The sequence below is a fragment of the Mirounga leonina genome, unplaced genomic scaffold (genome assembly GCF_011800145.1).
Source record: "Mirounga leonina isolate KUSES-001 unplaced genomic scaffold, KU_Mleo_1.0 Mir_82, whole genome shotgun sequence".
NCBI lineage: Eukaryota > Metazoa > Chordata > Mammalia > Carnivora > Phocidae > Mirounga > Mirounga leonina.
In genome coordinates this window covers 13,613,495-13,632,534 of record NW_023270825.1, presented here as the reverse complement: position 1 = coordinate 13,632,534, position 19,040 = coordinate 13,613,495, and the positions used below count along the sequence as shown (strand labels likewise).

At 42.5% G+C, this 19,040-nt stretch overlaps 1 protein-coding gene across 2 annotated transcripts in view; it reads right to left on the bottom strand.

The window, feature by feature from the left end:
• Positions 1 to 1,576: 1,576 nt before the first annotated feature.
• EFCAB11 (EF-hand calcium binding domain 11) overlaps positions 1,577 to 19,040 on the bottom strand; it is a 142,152-nt gene continuing 124,688 nt past the window's right edge. The window contains exon 6 of one of the 2 annotated variants that reach the window (XM_034993386.1): positions 1,577 to 2,650. In XM_034993386.1, coding sequence (XP_034849277.1) covers positions 2,569 to 2,650 — 82 coding nt within the window. In that variant the 3' untranslated portion in view covers positions 1,577 to 2,568. Of the gene's footprint in view, positions 4,996 to 19,040 lie in introns of both variants that reach the window. The other variant, XM_034993387.1, reaches the window with a different exon arrangement.

The following is a 19,040-nucleotide window of genomic DNA, read 5'->3' as shown; positions in this document are numbered from 1 at the left end:
ACCCACTCAGCCACTCAGAGGAGCACTGCTATGTCTCACTCACTCTTCTTCTTGATGTCTCCAAAGGGAAGGGATGGAGTTGATCAACTTGCATGGATGCCCACCCTTGGGCCATTCAACTGAGGGTAGAACAACAAGGTCACACTATACAGACAGCATCATGTGGTTTGGGGATGAGGGTAGGGACTGGGACCTGGAAGTGAGAAGCTGAAGGGAAAACTTACAGGATGAGGATCTGGATTGGGCCTAGGGGAAGTGATGAGGAGAGAGTGGCATGAGCAGCTTCTCACCTCCCCTTTCTTTTTGATCTTTGCTCTGAGAGCGTGGACCCTCCTAAGCAGCAAATCCTAGGCGTGCTCTCCATCCAAACTAGGTACAATTTCTTCCAAGAAAGTGGAATGGCTGCCTGGCTTTTATCAACTTCCACTCCCTGTGACCAGCCCTCAGTACACTTGGAGTGTCCAGTGGCCATGTCTATACCCTCTAGATGAACCAGAGTTGACTGATCCAGAGGCCAACCAGAGCCTCTTTCTGGGGTCTTTGGACTTGGAACTGGACAGATCATGGGCCAACTCCTTTTTGGAACCAAGTGAGGCTGATGGTTCATATGGCACAGAGGTGGGGTCTGGAGGTACTTGCACTGCTAGTTATCTTGAAACTCAGCTGCACCACCGCCCTCCTTATGTTAGATTCCGTAAGCTAGCCCAGTATTTTCTAGTAAGTTCCCTTTGCATCTAAGCTCGTTTGGGTAGATTTCTGTCATTGAGACCGAAAAAAGCCTGGACTAATCCAGGGTCAAGGGAGTTGCCCGATAGCTATTCCCAGCCTGGCCTCTTGCCTCCCACATCAACTGGAGAAAGTGAATCCTCTCTTTCTCTTGTCATGTTTCCCGGGAGAAATAACGTCCAAATGGTGACTGCAGTTCAAGGTTTTAGCATTCTGGCAATTTCTGAAGTACTGGCACTTTCTTGGTGGCTTACTCTGATTTCGATATTTAAAAAAATCTAAAATCAGTATCACTTATATAATGAGATGAAGACCAATGACTCAACTATTTAAGTTCTGATGAAAACACTTCCTGAACAAAACTCTACCCAAAGTCAGAAAGCGCTTTCCATCAGCTGGAACAATTTGTACTAAAACACACATGATACTCAAGGATACCTTGGATCCACTTTGCTTTTGAAACAGTATTCATTTGTACTTCTCAATGATTTTCAAAGTTTTCTTCATTTTTGATAATGTTTAGTTTGCTGATCTTTGAATAAGATTTTTAAAACAGTCTTTTTATTTTGGAATAGCTTTAGATTTGCAGAAAAATTGTGAAGATACTACTACTTATTGTTAACTAAAGTCCATTCTTTATTAGTCCTTACCTCATGTTCTTTTTTCTATTCCAAGAACATCAAATTATATTGTTTTGTCTCCTGAGGCTCCTTTGGTTTATAATAAGTTTAAGACCTTGTTTTTATCTGCCAATAATTTGTGTTCAGGTGATGCTTGTTTAATGTTTCTATTGTACAAATGTCTATTTTTACTTGATCTTTAAATGTTTACTACTTTTAAAATTTGAATTAGATGTTTTCCTAGTGTTAACGTTACGATTTCTGAACACTTAGAGCTAAAATATTGGCACTGATACTAGCATTTATGTAAAATGCGTGCTGAGGGTCCCGTGTCACAGTTTCTGTTCCGGCACAGCAATTACCAGATCCCCCGGACCGACGGGCAAAAGACGGAGAATGTGAACGCAGACGGCTCAGGCTCTTGGTGCAAGCGGGGCTCCCCACAGCCAGGAAGCGTGCAGCAGAGGACACAGCAGAGTAGCCACACGAACCCCAGGCCCAAGCCATCTGAAAGGGCTCCGCAAATAAGTCTTTTGCCCCCAGTATCCTTCCTTACTGCACGCTGTTCTTCCTGTGTATACAGCTGGACAAGACTTACTTGTGTCAGCCCAATCTGGTTTTTTTTTAATCACGTACAGCGAGTGCCCTAGGGCCATTTTTCAATGATGATTTTGACACTGGGTCCATTATCTTAGAGAAATCTTAAGTCCTTGTTTTTCTAATGCTTTTTTGATCATTGCTTGGAACATCGTTAAGCACTCAGTACACACAGGTGCTATTATTTGTTCAAAACAAGTTGAATGCAAGAAGGAAATTGGTACCATTGGCAGGAAAAAGTGACTTCTCTCCAGGCATTAGGAACCAACAAGAATCAGGGAGCGAGCAGGTGGGATGGTGAGGACTAGTGAGTGGAGCGCCCCAGCCCACAGTGTGGGTGGGTGTGGTGGGTTGAGAGTGAAGAGGAGGGGTGGGGACCTGCCCTAGTGGCCGAGCCAGCAGCAGCCTCGCTCAGGGCTGCTAGGCCCATGGAAGACTACCTGTAATGACCACCTACCTCTAGGATTCTGCGATGCAAGTAATATCAGCATCTGAAAACCACAATGGAGAGTTTAATCACAAGTATGCAGCATAATTACATCACTAACGGAGCAGCGTTTGACATTTAAATATACATTACAATCTATTTCTCTCCCCAGAAGTTGCCAAAAGCAGTTCACAATAGTTAGGCTTCATTTTGTCCATAGTTCATGGCATATTCAAAGTCTTTAAAGCTGACAAGACCGTCTGAGTCTTGATCTACTTCCCTGGAAAGTGAAACAAGAAATTTAGTTATTTACAGGTTATTTTTGTCACACTTCTGCATCAAGAGCACTCCACAATCTTTATTTCTTTGCATGTCTATGAGTGAGAGGCACCTACTTGAAGGCAAATTTGATGCCTATTTTTTTCTTATACTGATAACGCCTATGGTGGGAAGGAAAGGAAAACATATTCATTAAAACCTACAAAAATAATATATTCAATACATTTAAAGGGATGAAGCCAAATGCACAGGTTTTTTTTTAAAAAAGCAGAAATGACGGTTTTTCTTGTCATCCTGCACATTCTTTCTGTGATGTATCAACAAATATATATGCAATACACAACAGAAATGTGTAATAAACCAACGAGAGATAAGAAAAATGTTTGGGGAATAAATAGCGATGATGGGAACAATGATTGACACCTGCACCGAGCTGCCTTGGCATTCCTTGTCTCATCGAATCTCAGCATGGTGCTGGGATGGGTCCACTTTACAGACAGAGACACTGAGCTGAAAGCGGTCCACCAACTTCACAAGATCACACTGCTGGTAAGTGGGCAGACTTGGAACGCAAATCGAGACCATGATATTCCCAAACCAACGCTCTCTAAGTACTCTACTGCACGTTGCCTCCCTACGTAAATAGACTAGTCCAAGGAGAAGGGGTTGTATTGCAATTTCACGTGGCTAACTCTAGCTCCAGAAGTCTTCACTGGCCTCGGAAGTTGTGTTAAATCCTCACAAATATCCAATCAGCTTTTCGGACTCCTAGGAAGAGCAGTGAAGATGGGAGCCTCTGGCTGGTTGGCTGAGGCTGTGGGTGGCCTCAGTTGGGTTGGCCGTGTGTGTCCTGAGAACCACTGAGACAGGAGCATTGCTCCCTCAACAGGGACAGAGAAATCGTGCCCCCTCCACATGGGTAAGATAACACATGTCAGAAGGACAAAAATCACACATTTCAACCATGACAGGAAAGGTAACGTTTATTTCAGAAGTGTGTTTGAAAGGGTAACTGATGAGCAGTGGTCACAATTCCTCTTTGGGGGGCCTTCTAAAACAATGCATTACATTCCTTATGTAGAGCTCTTGTGGTTGATGCAAATTACATTTTGTTGAAACAACAAATGGTATCAACCATGACACAGGGCTTTTGAAAGCAAAGACTGGCCCAAGTAACAGAGCCACTAATCACTGTAATAGTTTTAAAGCAGGCTTTTAAAATATTGAATTCTAAAATAAACTTTCTGAATATTTCATGCCAAAGTCTCCGAAGTCTATAATGGTTCTGGATAGTGATGGTAATTTTTCATTCTTTTGAAGTAGAGAAAATCCCTATTTCTCTGCCCCAGGGCGAAACCATGTTGCAGTGTGTTCGTAGAAAATGACTGTAGACTACAGAGGCCATTATTCTTGCTACTTCTTTTGGTAAAATATACATGATTTCATGCTATACAGGACCAAAAGCAGAATGTCAGATCTCTTCTAAGGGATTAGAAATAATCAGTATCACATGTTACTGACTACGGAATATAAACCTTCCCTTTTATTAAATTAGATAATTGAAGATTCTTAATATTGCCTATGTGTTTTTTCTGAAGGAAATGGATTAGGTAAGTGGCCTTTTTTTCTTTCCACTCTGAACTGGTATGGTTGAACTACAAATCCCAGAGGGTGGGTTAAAGAGGATAACTAGAAAAGTAATGTTTAGAATAAACTGCTTCCGAGAATATTTTCTCAGTGTGTTTGTTCACTTACTGAGATGCTGAATGTTTGTGGAAAAGGGAATCCCTTTTTCTCAGTAAATAACCTTCATTGTAATTGCATTCACTTACTTTTCTTGCTGTCTTTGCCAAAACTTCCCATCATAAAATGGGCACGGTATAACCAAGAATCATTAAAATGGAAACATTTATTCATAAGGTTTGTAGTGGCATTTTATTCATATAGTGAATGGAGGAACATCGTGTTTATATTTAGAATGAGACGGGGTAAAATACTTTCTATCTTCTGACTTTTCCTCCTCATTATTGTGTGTGTGTGAGAGAGAGAGTGAGAGAGAGAGAGAGAGAGAGAGCGTGGTCTGGTCGTCTCAAGGAGGGTGAAGAGGAAATTTACATTTCAGAGCTATAATTTTAAAAGCTGAAATATATTGTTTTTCATTGCGGGCAGAGTTGCCTTGAAGAAGGAAGGTTTCACGGCACCCACACTTGAACAGCAGAGTGGTGGAAGAGCAGATGCGGCTGGTGGCTAGACGCAGTCTGCGCGGAGATGAAGACACGTCTTTAGGGACCAAGTCTCATTGTTCCCGTTTACCGCATTCCACGTCAACAGGAGTTCGCTCCGGTTCTGAAAGGAGGGCATGCTGTTCTGGTGTGACCAACACACACTGAGCACAAAATACTCCACCGCCTCTCACCCCAACTAGAAATGAATTCAAGGAGGGTGAGAACTTTCTCCTGTTTCTGGCTGTGTCCCCACCTCTCAGCCCATAGCAGACGACAAATGTTTGCAGAGTGCATGAATTTGTGGAATCAATGAATCGGAGAAACAGCTGACAACATTATGGAATATCTACCAACTCCCAGGAAGGGTTGGGGGTCGAAGAAAGAGAGTATATCATCACTGCTTTTACGGAGTCTGGAAACCAGCCAGAGAAATAATATGCACTGAAGAAGGCCCCTAGGAACCATCGCCCGGGGACCCATAAGAAATAGTCAATTATGGTCTCCACACCCAATCGCATTTTGCAAACACAGACTAGGTGCAAGAGAGACCAAGTGAGAGAGAGGTGAGCTCTGGCAAATGAGGCTACAGAGCAGAACACGGATGGAAGGAACCACTTGAGTGTCGGGCTGAACAACACAGAGATAAATACAGAGCAGGAAATTGGAAACTGAGGCAGACGCTAGACACATCTGAGTCTAACCTGCCCTGTAGCCGAAGCCCGAGCGCTCCGACCCAGCTAAGCAGCAGCTCTTCCGCCAGACACGTGGATATAGATACAGACAAGTATAAGGGCGTCTATTTCAGAACCGGCTTTTCAAAGGAGTTAACAAAGCTCATATAGATGTAATGAGAGGAAAATAAATGCCGTTAACAACAGTAACCGCTGTCTAGAAATGTAGGTCCAGCTAAATTGAAGCCTTCCTGGTTTGCTTGTTTTTGAGATGCAAAAGGCAGACGTGGGACTGATTTGTGGAGCAGAGACTCAGCAGAGCTGAGCTGTTCTGTGTAACTCAGCACGAACAATTTAGGATCCTCGGGTGGAAGGGGATGACAAGCCAGATAAGAGAGACAATAGGAAGAAGGGGCCACGAAGAAGCAGGAGGTGGGGATACTCCATGAAGGGAAGTGGCCCCTGAGAAAGTCTGCAGGGGTGTGGTGATCAGAAGTCCTTTAATTAACGGTTATGTTTACCTTGTGTTTCAAAGGTGTCTGTGTTACTCGTTATAACCCCCCGTATCTTCACCAAGGGGTGCAACAGGCACACACTCCACTGGGGATGGTGTGTGTGTATGTGTGTGTGTTGGGGGGTGGTCCTGTGTTGACTTCGAAGCTTAAGTCTGGGTTAGGAGAGGAGTTTCACCTGAGCAGGTGCACGAGCCAGTAAGAACAGTGGGGAAGGGTTCGACGATCCATCAGCCGAATTAATGCAGAGAAATGCGAACTCAGAGTCACGGGCCTCCCAGAAACTGTAAAAAAGCTCCAGAAGTGCTTTAAAATCCTGCAGGGTGTGCAATGGGGCTTCCAGGCAACACTGTTTTAATTGTGATGCACAGGAACACCCAGGCTGACACTGGGACACATTGAGAATTTCAGGCAAGACCAGACTGTGTCCACTTAGCTAGGTTCTGACAGTTTTCTGTTAAAATATAAACATTTTCTGACTCATCCTGTAAGTGGTTATAATTATTTTCATCAGCATGAGCTTTAGCATTTGTCTGTTACATCCTGACTTGTTAAGCAAGATTCTGTTCTCTCCTTTTTGTGATGCTGTGTGGACTCCAACAGCCAGGACTAGATGGGCTGTGACCCAGAGGCTAAGTGGGCCCCACCCTGAAGGAGCCAGGGTTTCACACTGCGATTCTTTTACTAAGGGAGGCCAGAGTGTTGCTTTAATATGTTCTGAAGAGAAACATAGGGGGTTTTCTAATTTTAAAAATATATAAATAGTGACTGTTTTTCACAAGTAGTGTTTCTTGTACGAAAATATTTACACAATAACTATTTCTTGTAATCTTGAGAAAGTAGCTATTTTTTGGAAAATAGTTTTTGTAAAATAATTCAAGATTGCTGCATGGCCAGGTCTCCCAAGCCGGATTTCAGACTGGAGTACATGCTTTTGCCCACGTTACTTAAAAAAATTTTTAATAAATAATTTTTTAAAATTAAAAATGAAGGAAAGAAACAAAGAGGGAATGCTTTAATTTCATTACATTGAAACAAAGGAATATTCTCTATCAAAATGATAGAGACTATCAACGTGACATTTTTGAGTGGAAACAAGAACACAAACTAGTATGTATTATAATTACAATCTTATAAATGTCTAATTCATTTGGGCAGAACTTGAATGTGAAACGGTAAGCAGAAACTTCTCTTTTGGGTTATTTGGTCTTAGAGTATTTTTTAATATTATTGATATTTTTCAACTGAAGGAATATTTTCCTTCAGTCCAAATTTTCTAAAAAGCTGGCCTTATTTTACAATGTGTAAACCCTCAACAGCCAGAGCAGCATTGGGCTGGATGATCCTTTACTGTGGGGGTCTGTCCTGGGCGCTGCAGCATCCCTGGGCTCTATCCTCAGGGTGTCTGTGGTACCCTCCCTCCTCGCTCCCCAGCTATGACAGCCCAAAATGTCTCCGGACATTGCCGAGTGTCCCTTGAGGGACAAAATCGTCCCTGTTTCAAAAGTACTAAGCTAGAGGAACCACAGTTGGAGGCAATTCTTTGGAACATTCCAGCTAAATCTACACTTACTACAATAATTGCTCTAAGGACTTTTTTTTGGTTAAACAGGTGATTTCAGGGGCAGCTGAGGCACACATGTTTCTTGGATGGATTATGCAAATAACTGCCCCAACGCTCTGTCTTGCTGACACCAAGGTCCTAAATGGAGCCCAGAGAAGACCGCACTCGAGAGGCAAGCTCTTGGTGTGATAACAGAGCCAGTGACAGGCACATCTGTGTTCCCAGCAAATACACTGACAGACAGCAATTGTTTTGAGTCACTGTGATCGTCACACAGGGTTTTGAAAGTTGGCGCTGTATTTGATTCACCTGCAATGTGAATGAGAAATTTAATGTGGAGGCAAAGATTTAAATTAGAAAAGTTTTCTTGGTGGAATTTTTGGGGTGGGGGAAAAAAGGAGAGAGAATCTCTTTCTCTTTGATTCTTTATGGAATAATTTAAGCTAAAGTCAAAACTGCCATCACATTAGGGACAAAGCTGTCATCCTGACTGAGCAGTGAGAATAGAAATTACCCTCCAAGCAAGGAGCTCCTGCTGGGGATGAGAGGACCCGCCAATTGAAGATGTGATGATGACAGCCTTCTCTTCTGAGGAGCCCGCTGGTTCTTTCCACTGGCGAGCTTGCCTCTTTGTTGATGAGAGTCCTGCCGGGCTCTATGGCAATCCAGTTGGTAATGTGTTTATTAATTTTACCTCCTTAAAGACACATGTTAAGAAAAGCCATTCAGACATGCAGGAAAGATAAGAGATGTGTAGACGGTTTCTGGTCTTTTCTAGGTTCCTGTGGGACTCTGGCTGTTCAGTGAGCGGTGGACTCCCCGCACACCCACCTCGTGTTCTCACCCCATCTTTTAGCCCAGTCATGGCTGGAGTACCACCCCTCGGTGCACCCCACACCAAGTAGCTCTCACTGTCTTCCTGGGACTGCTAACACCTGGGGGTGGCCCTCGCACGGATACTGCCTGGAAGTGTGAAAAAATAAGGAGTTGACACCCCATAGGCCAACCCCTGCCCAGGGAGGGAGAAGGCGTCAGTGGATGTCGGCTCTCTCCTGTCCCTCAGGCAGGCAGACAACTCTGAAGTCGTACGCTTGGCTCCCTGGAGGTTCTGGTGGGATCAAGCTCTAGTCGCTTCCAGAAGTCACAAACTTGGTTCACAGATCCTTGTACTGGCTTGCCCTCAGTCTCTGTCCTGCGCTTGCTCACGGAGGTCATTTCCCAAACAAACAACCTGCATGCGATTCCTCACCTAAAGCCCCACTTTCAGGAAGAACCCAGGCTGAGATACAGTGGAAAGTTTATTTTGAGAGATAAAGTTCTCCCAGGGCATTTCAGTTGTCATCAGCAATAACCTGTCACGTCAGATTCTCAATTCAGGTGAGGGGTATCTCACTACTTGAAATAGATCAGAGTGTTCCTCTGGAAACATTTTTAGAGCAAATGAAATATTGCCTTTAAGAAGAGCTCTGAAGTTTGAAGCTCAAGACAACTGAAATGCCAGGGGTCACCAGAAAATGATAGGAGCAGTCTTCTCTGTCTCAAACACATGTCTTATTTAATAATATTTAGTCTGTCAGCAATTACTTACTCCTTTAGCATGAGAACAAGATGTTCCTAGGGAGAAGAGAGGACTCTGGCCTTGTGGATACAGAGGTGCAGCCGTGGACTGGCCACGAGAAGGTGGTGGAATTGGGCATGCTGGATGAACCGTGAAGGATAAATGGCTGGCCAGACCAGGTCAGGAATGAAGAATGACACAAGCCAGGCAAAATTTAAGACCAGGTTCAGCTTTCTAAATGAAAGACGCAGTGGATTTTGTTGGGTCCTTCCCCAGCATCCATCCTACACCCCCTGTGCTACTTGGCAGCTGTGTGATTTGGGTGGATGGCTTGCCACTCCAAGTTCCAGGAGTGGGAGTTAACTGGCCGAAGGCAAGCACTATAATCCTCTCCCTCCTCACCACAGTGATTGGGTGCAAGGATCGACTGGCCATTTCTCCCTTGGCCGCTGCTGACTGGTAAAGAGTTGGTTCGACCATAATGAAGCCTAGGAATTCTGTTTGTGAGTTAAGGAGAAGCCCTTTCCTTGGGTAGCTGGGATGCAGAGGTGAGGCTTGGCGTTACAACTGTCCTCTTCCTACCACAAGGATGCAATCTCCACAGTTCTGTGAACCAATGGTGCATTGATCCAAAAATTTTCTGTACATGCTCGTAAATGTCAATTATCAGCCCAAGAATGGGGCTATCCACAGTGAGAGAAAGAGTCAGAAGACTAGCAGAGTGAGCTGGAGCCTAATCAAACCAGGCCTGAAGCATGCCTGAGGTCAAAATTCTTAGTCACCTGACCCAGTAAAGTCCCTGGGGTGTTCAAGGTGGTTGGAAATGGATTCCTGATACTTTCAAATTAAAGTATCCTGACATACCAGGGATCCCATCTGAAATCTTTTCTAAACCTTGCAGTATCTGGAACTTGGCAGACTTAGAATAGACACTCATAAATACAATATTTTTGAAATGATTATTCCATTTTGAAATGAACCCTAAAATAATTCAGATTTTCTTGTTAGGTGCTATCTCAAGATTCGGGATTATTCTCCACAGTTCTGCATTCTAACGAAGTTACTTTTCTTGCTGCATCCAACAAAAATCTCTATTTGCAGCGCCTTAACTGTGATTATGTGCTGAAAGAGGCTATTGATGGGACCAATATGGTTTTTTCCTTACAGAGCGACAGGATAGATTCTCCAGTCCAAGACAAAAAAGAAAAATGGATATGAAATGCAGTCACAGCTGGCAAAAGTGATTAACTATAAATAATGACTCACTTTTTCCTATTTACTAGATTTTAAAAATGGGGAGTCTTATTTAAAGCTAGAAATATTTTAAAAGGAGGAAAGAATGTAATTTCAGTATGCTTGATTATTGACTACTTGTGGGCATGTGGATAAATGCAATCAACTTACAGCCCGATGTCTCACTTCCGGCAAATAGTGTCATATTCCTTCTCTAGCAAGTGTTTTAGCAGAGCTACCAATAAATAGTGACATGATCTTTTTTCTCAGTTTGAATCCCTGGAAGAGAAATTGTGGTGTAAGAAAACAGCACAGATCCGGCAGCTTTAAGGATAAAGAACAGAAGCCAAAGTGAACGTCTTTGAACCAGTTACAGAAAAAATCTGGTTCCTATGCTTTTGGGTCACTAGCCCTTCCATTCTTGCCCCACAGCTGCTGTGTGTGACAGGTTTGCTCTGAATATGGCAGGGGGGAAGGCAGCGTGGTCTAGCAGAAATGGCCCAGGAGGAAGCTTTTGTCTCAGCTAGGCTGTGTGACCCTGGGCAAGTGTCTTAGCTGCTCTGAGGGCCAAGCTCTTCACTTGTCAAGAATGGCTGGGCTATGACTTGCCAAGATTTGATATGGCTCTAAATTTTGATGAATCTAAGCTGGATCTTAATATACAACTTAGTGTCTTTGTGCACAGAACATTTAAAAATACAACCGAACTCCTGTTAGCTATTTTTGCCTTCAAAAAGTACTTTGAATCTTTAACCCTGCAGACAGTTGTAAAGAACCATACATATATAAATGTAAATGGGGGGAAAATGATCCTGCCGTCAACAGTGTGAAATATGAATGGAGATAAAGCCATTTCTATTTCAAATATATAATCACTTCAGCTGAGATATCTAGTATCATCTTGAACTTGATTATGAGATAAAAGAAATGGGACAGAGATGGCAATCATTTAATCTCTTAAGAACAGCTATTCTGAAGAGCTTTTCACTCTCTGCTCAATAGATTTCTCGCAGGTTATGATCCGGCCAGAAAGAAAGCATAATGATGAGGAAAATTATGTTTTCAATAACACACGCTTTTACAGTACAAGTCCTTCCACAAAGGAGGCAATAAAATGAACTCTGACCACTTTAACAGATGGCGTGATGGCTCAGTGCACAGATGCGGCCTCTCTGAAAGCAACAAGTTCATATCCTTGACTGGAGGTTTAGGAATGAGCTGAACTTTCAAGTGTAATGTGGGAAAGATTATATATGCTCAGACAAGAAAGCTGAGTATTAGTGGACTCAGAGGCTTGAAGAGATGGTCCAAAAGAAAAGGCTTAATGAGCTTCGTTTTGCTAATGCAACAAACAGACTTGAAGTTGAAATATGAACCATAAACATTCAACCCGTTTATAAGTCCCTGCTAATAACATTGTTAGCCACCGTGTGATAGGAAGCTTGCTTTTTAAAATCATACTTCCTCGGAGTCAGAAGATACCAGTTGTCAAATAATGCTTATCTTCTCTAATAGTATCATGTTTTCAAGTAGAACATATATTTAATAATACATGATAGGGAAACTGGAGAGTTTTTTGTTTGCTTATTTTTTTCCTTTCTTAGGAATCTGAAGCTAAAGTTTATCTGGAAAAGTAAATGTGCCAGAGATTCAGAATATGTTTTGGAAAATACATGTGGTATCAAAATATAATATAGAGTGTCAGTAAGTAAAACAGTGTGATTAAGACCCAGCAATCAATGAGTGAGAACAACATCCAGAACATGTACATAGGAATTCACCAAAGGTCAAAAGAGGCATTTCAAATCGGTGGCTATGAAACAGGTTGGTAGGAAAAGGAGCTGGGATAATGGGTTATCCATTCTGACATGGGTGAGGTTTGATTCTGTGGCAGAGCTTGCTATATGTTCCACAAAACTTATTTCCTTCTCTTCCCGAAAACATAACTAAACCACGTTTTCCAGCCTGCCTTACAATTAGATGAAACTGGGAGTTCTGGCAATGGAATGATAATAATATAATAACAGAGAAACAAAAACTAGCCAATGCTCCATCTAATTAAAAGCACTCACATTTCAAAGGAGAGTACAGGACCTGATAGTCACCCTAGGGACTGTGACATGGCCAAATCATACTGTGTTAGTGGAGCTTCACCAGAAATCCAAGGGACTTGCTCTATATAGCTTATAGAAACATTATTTTAAAATTTTGTCAGGTCAGGTGTTTGTTTGTTTGTTTTTTTCCATTAAATGAGGATGCAGGAATTTATAAAAATTAATATTTTTAATTGCTTACACTTTAGTTTTAAATAATCCATTTAAGAAAATAAGATTTTACATCTCAGCCCATTTCCAATTGATGTGCATCACGGAGCAGGTGGGAAATCTGGCCTTAGTTCAGAATAATTATAATACATTACTTATGCTTTCATTTACAACGTGCTCCCACCATTTGAAACCTCTGGGTTCTGTGGACAATAATAAACAACATAAAAAATGAATAACATTTCATAATGAAACAATTCCTTCATATTATCAGAAGCTCTCTATTAATAAAGCCCACCTATAATCACAAAGTCACACCAAATGGAATGACCATGAGGCTTTTAATATGAGAATTTCAATCAAAAGAGATAAAGAAGGTTCACCGGGCATATGACAAGTGTTTACAAAATTATGAAATGCAGAGAATGTGAACAGGGCTAACTTAATCAAATCCTGGGCTAAGACCAAGGGACTCCAAGTGCAAGTTCAGGGGGGATATTTTAGGACCGAAACCTGGAAGTGCTTCTTCATATAACAGCTAGAAAACAGGACTTGTTTTCTATCCCTGAAATAAAAATAAAATCTCAAGGTCGGTATGGGGACGGGGAAAGACAAGGGGATGTACCCTCCTTAATGAGGTCTCACAAATCTCATGATACCCCCTCGCCCCAATCCTCTCTCCTCCTGCCCAGCACTGAGAATTATTTTCAGGTGGGTGAACACTGCTGCAAGCTGGCATGGCATTGGCCTTGATGGGTAGGTGGGCAGGGAAGAGCTTTCAGATGTTTCAGGCTGAGGACAGGAACTGGCGCATCATGAAGGGTTTCAACAGTGTGCAAATCACTAAGGGGCCCTGGAGTGCTGGTGGGGCTCTTCCTAGCATTGGGAAGAAACTGGCATCTCCCATAAATGGCCACACTAATACTGATTTCAGGGATTCAGATTACTAGCCCCATCCAGTGTGACATTTTCTGCCCATTATCTAGTCTCTCCTGCCTCCAGGCAGGACCACATCATTGATTACGGAGATTTTCAGCCACTAAAAAAGATCCTGATCATCATTAAAGACATTAAGTGTTGATCTGCGCTGACTAAGTGAGTTAAAAGGTTCGTGCCCTTCTAGTAACAACTCAAAGAGGCTATTTCAGGATATTTATTAAACAAATTAAGTATTTACATTATGCTCAAGCACAGAGGCACAGTCACTGAGCGCGGAAGTGTGAGAAGATGAAACCAAGAGAATTTATGGTGGCAAAACTCTGCTTTTTCAGTTTCCTAGAAGTGGGGGCTGAGGACCCACCAAGTGCTTGGGAATGAGTCTGAATTGGGCAGGCATCAATGGCCTCCTGATGACCACCTGCACAAATCTTTTTAATGTAGTTGAACTAAGGTAACCAGAAGTTCACCCTGATTCCAGATGTTTTCCTTCTAGAATGTTCAAAAAGCAGCGATTAGGGATTGGAGAGACAATCTAGGAAATCTTCTTCAAAGCCTAAAGACTAAAGAAAATGGGTATATTTCTCCTACAATCCCCCCCCCACACACAATTAAAAATTTTAATGCCATAACAATAATGGACGTGATCTAAAAAATATTTTCTTCAGCCTGTGGGACACACTATGGCCAAGTTTTCTCAAATGCAGCAACAGTCCGTGAATACTAGATCATCTGTGTCATGATTGTTATTAGCTTTCCTCCTCCTTGGCTATAACCTTGCAGTGGGCAGAGACCAATACATCTTGTTCACTGTGCTGTTCTTACACCTGACACAGTCCCTAGCACACATTGGCTGCAAGGAATGTGTGCTGAATATACGAACATGTGAACAGGAGAGTTTGGCGATGCGAGAAAAGAATCACTCACCATTCCATGGTCTTGGACCAATTGCTATGATCATTTTGGCACTTTTCCTTCTGACTAGCATAAGAACATTTTGTATCCTGCTATTTTAAACATAATACAAACATTTCCCCCCATTGCTATAGGCTTTTTCATTTTTAATGGCTATATATGTTTTTAATCAAATGGATTTATAATGATTTACTTATTTGTTGAATTTTCAAACGCCTTTTTGCTTCTGTAAATGTGTCAATGAACACATTCAAACAAATGCTTTTTCTTTTTCTTTTTTTTTTTTTTAAAGATTTTATTTATTTATTTGAGAGAGAGAGACTGAGAGAGAGAGAGCATGAAAGGGGGGAGGGTCGGAGGGAGAAGCAGACTCCTGCCGAGCAGGGAGCCCGATGCGGGACTCGATCCAGGGACTCCAGGATCATGACCTGAGCTGAAGGCAGTCGCTTAACCAACTGAGCCACCCAGGCGCCCACAAACAAATGCTTTTTCTTAGAAATAGGTTACTGAGTTCATTTAGTCATTCATGGGACACACACTAAGAGCCCACTGTGGACCAGGTGCACCAGGTTCTAAAGATGTGGGGAAGAAAGAAACAGAGTTCCTTTTAGTCTAGCCAGAGAGAATGAAGTAATTCTGTGTAAAGTAAAACCACCAGTGTGCTAAATGCTCTGAAGGAAAGAAAGAAGGTGCTACGAGATGGTGGGGTAGAGGACTGAGCGGGAAGGTCCGAGCATCGACCCTGAGGATGCAGAATGGGGCTGAGATCTGAGGGATGAGAGATAGTTGGGAGGTGCAGAAGGGCTTTCCAGGCAGAGGAAACAGCATGTGTGCAGCCTCATGGCAAGAGAGAGCAAGGTACTTTCAAGGAATGGGAAGAGCCACCATGGCCAGAGCATAGAGGGAGGCTGAGCATGGCGCCCAATGAAGCTGGAGGGTGAGGGCAATAAGACTATTCTGGAGCTGGAAAGCCAGGGGAGGGTTTTGGTCATAATCCAAGGAGCATGAGAAGCCCTGATATGCTTCAAGGAGAGGGCTAACGTGCTTAGACAGAAACTTTGAAAGCTCATCCTTACGGTAGTAGGCAGCATAATGCCCCCCCGCCGAAAGGTGTCCAATCCCCAGAACATGTGGTGATGTCACATGAGGAAGGAAAGTAGGGCTGCTGATGGAGTTAAGATTCTTGACCTTAAAATGGGCAGATTATTCCAGATAATCCAGGTAGGGGCCCTGTGTAATCTGGAGGGTCCTTAAAAGTGGAAGGAGCGTTCATCTCCCCCTCTGATTCCCCTTCATTTTTCCCTTCCTACTTTTTTTTTTTTTTAACATATAATGTATTATTTGTTTCAGAGGTACAAGTCTGTGATTCAACAGTCGAACCAGGAGAGACTATGGACTCTCAGAAACAAACTGAGGGTTCTAGAGGGGAGGGCGGTGGGGGAATGGGTTACCCTGGTGATGGGTATTAAAGAGGGCACGTTCTGCATGGAGCACTGGGTGTTAAACGCAAACAATGAATCATGGATCACTACATCAAAAACTAATGATGTAATGTATGGTGATTAACATAACAAAATAAAAAAATGTTAAAAAAAAGTGGAAGGAGGGAAGTAGAAGACTCAGTAAGAGTCAGAGAGAGCTTGGAAGATGCTAAGCTACTGGCTATGAAAATGGAGGAAGGTGCTATGAGCCAAGGAATGTAGGTAGCCTCCTGAAGCTCTGGAAGGGCGAGGAAATAGATTTGTCCCTAGAGCCTCCAGAAGTAAGGCAGCCCTGCTGACACCTTGATTTCCAGCCAGCAAGGGCCACTTTGGACTTCCAACCTCCAGAACTAAAAGGCAATATACGTGTGTGTTAAGTCACTAAGTCAGCAGTACATCGTGACAGTGGCCACGGGAAATTAACACAAGAGGGGAAGGCGTTGAGTTTGGTTTTGGATATTTAAGTTTTGCATGTCCATGATGTGAAGAATACAGATGTTTGGAAGTATTTGCCTGTTTAGCCACTCACCTAACAAGCTGTATGATCTTTAAATAATTTAATATACCATTCACGACCTCACTTTTATCATCTATGAAAAGAAAACATATTTAAGGTTGGTTCCAGTTCTAAATCTCAGAGTTTATAAGTGTGGAAAGAAACAAATATGCTTTTCACTTAAGATTCCTGTCAGTACTTGGCAATCACTGGGGAAAAGCGATATCAAAAAGAGTGGACCTAAACTGAAGGGGGATAAGATTCCACTTTTTAAAAAGTACCCGAAATATAAAATAATCTGGAAATACCTTAATAAGAAATGTGTTGAATTTGTATAAAGAAAAATACAAAATTCCACTGAGACATACAAAAGGATATTTAAAAATGTGGAGGGGCAGCCATATGTGTATTCCTGGTTGGAAAGACTAAATGTTGTAAAGATGCCAAATTCCTCCCAATTAATTTATAGGTTGAATGCAATTTTCATCAAAACCCCAAAGGGAGGTTTTTGGAACTCCACAAAAATAATTCTACCATTCATCTGGAAAATAAACAGGCAGGAAGAGCTGAGAACACTTTGAAAACAAGAAATACTAAGTCTAAGAACATATTATAAGAATTGGGGGGGAAAAAGGTGTGTCTTCTGTGTAAGGAGACCAGGGAATAGAACAGCTCACAGCCTGGAGAGGTCTGTGTATGTGTGTAAAAAAAACTCAGTACAGAATAAGATAATAAAGGCACCATATATAAATAGGGACTATTTAATAAAAGATAATGGAAAAACTGGATATTTGGAAACAAAAATGTTTAGATCATCACGTGAATTCTAAATACATGAAAGTGGCAGATAGTCTGAAAATTCAAACCACAGATTCAAACCGACAAAAATGGAAGTGAATATTAACCTGGTCTCAAGATGAGGAAAACTTTCTTAGTATAAAAGTAAATGGAAGAAATTGTGAAGGAAAAGATCACAGATCTAAATATATGAAAACTTAAAATTTCTGTACTTCAAAAACCATAAAAATAAAACTGGAAAAATAGTTGTAATAAAAATAGAAACATAAATGTTTTCACTAAAGAAGAAAAAATGAGCAAATGACATATTGATAGATAATTCACAAAAGAAGGAATAGAAAGAATGGATAAACGTGCGAAAATGTTTAATACTACAATCAGTGAAAAAAAAAACGCACAAAAAATGAGATACTATTGTCACCTGTTAGACCAGCAAAGATGTGAAAAGTAAGTAACATTTGGTCATTGCTGAGCACATGGCGAGAGGGGCATATGCTGCTGGAGGGACTGTCATTTGTTAATTAGGCAACGCGGTTAAGAAGAATCAAGAGTTGTAAAAATGACAAAATAAGCTCATACGCCCTATTATGGTATGCCCCACATCCAGGAACCTCGCCTAAGGAAATAACAAAAGTGCAGACAAATACAGTCATTGTAGATGTCTTTATTTTTTTAATTTTTAAAGATTTTATTTATTATTTATTTGACAGAGAGAGACAGTGAGAGAGGGAACACAAGCAGGGGGAGTGGGAGAGGGAGAAGCAGGCTTCCCACCCAGCAGGGAGCCCCATGCGGAGCTTGATCCCAGGATCCTGGGATCATGACCTGAGCCGAAGGCAGAAACTTAATGACTGAGCCACCCAGGTGTCCCCTGTAGACGTCTTTAAAAAGTGAAAATAGCAAAATGATCGAAAAGCAAAGATGTAAAAACAAAAACAAACTCTCACTTGAACAACAAAACCCCGGAGAGCAACAGGAAAGAATAAACACCAAAGTGTTAACAATGATGATCTTCGTTCTCTAGTTCCCGAACAGTCCACGAGCCGCCTGTGTTCCTTTTGCACCCGCGTGCCCCGTGAGGCCCAGGCCCGCACACCCTGGCACACGCGCGTGTGCGCACAGGGCAAAACGCCCGCGCCCTCGGCCCACGCGCCACGGCCTCTTCCCTGTTCTGCCAGCTGCCGTGGCATTGAGTCGACAGCTAAGGGAAAATTCATGTTTGATAAAATCATCCCGAGGGCGATGGCCAACAAAGGCAAAAACATTTAGCACTTCGAGGGCTTCCATAGTATGAGTTTGTAAGAAAGGAATGAAAGGAGAGACGCTACGGACAGCACCGCGAAAGGGGCGCGTGTGGCCGCATCCGCGGCGCCGGCTGCGCGCACATTCCTCCGTGCTCTTTCTGGGACTGCGCGGTCTGGCTATTCGGCTCACTTGACACTCTTTAATAATAAATATATCCCCGTATGGAAGTTTTACTGAACACAGCTCCCAGGGGGAAGAGAAAACAAAACAGAACCCTTTTCTTAGTTCGATCCAAACCGCAGGGATAAAACCGCTCAACTTCGTGCTTGGTGTTACAATCTCGGGAGCGCGGGCCTGAACAAACATCCCGAGATGGGAACTTTCCTTGGCCGCCGTGGCTTCTCTGCACCGCCCCCCCCCCCGCCCCTTGCCGCGCCCCTGAAGTGAGCTGTCTTGAGGGCTTCGGGGCTGCCACCGTTGAGTCTCACATACT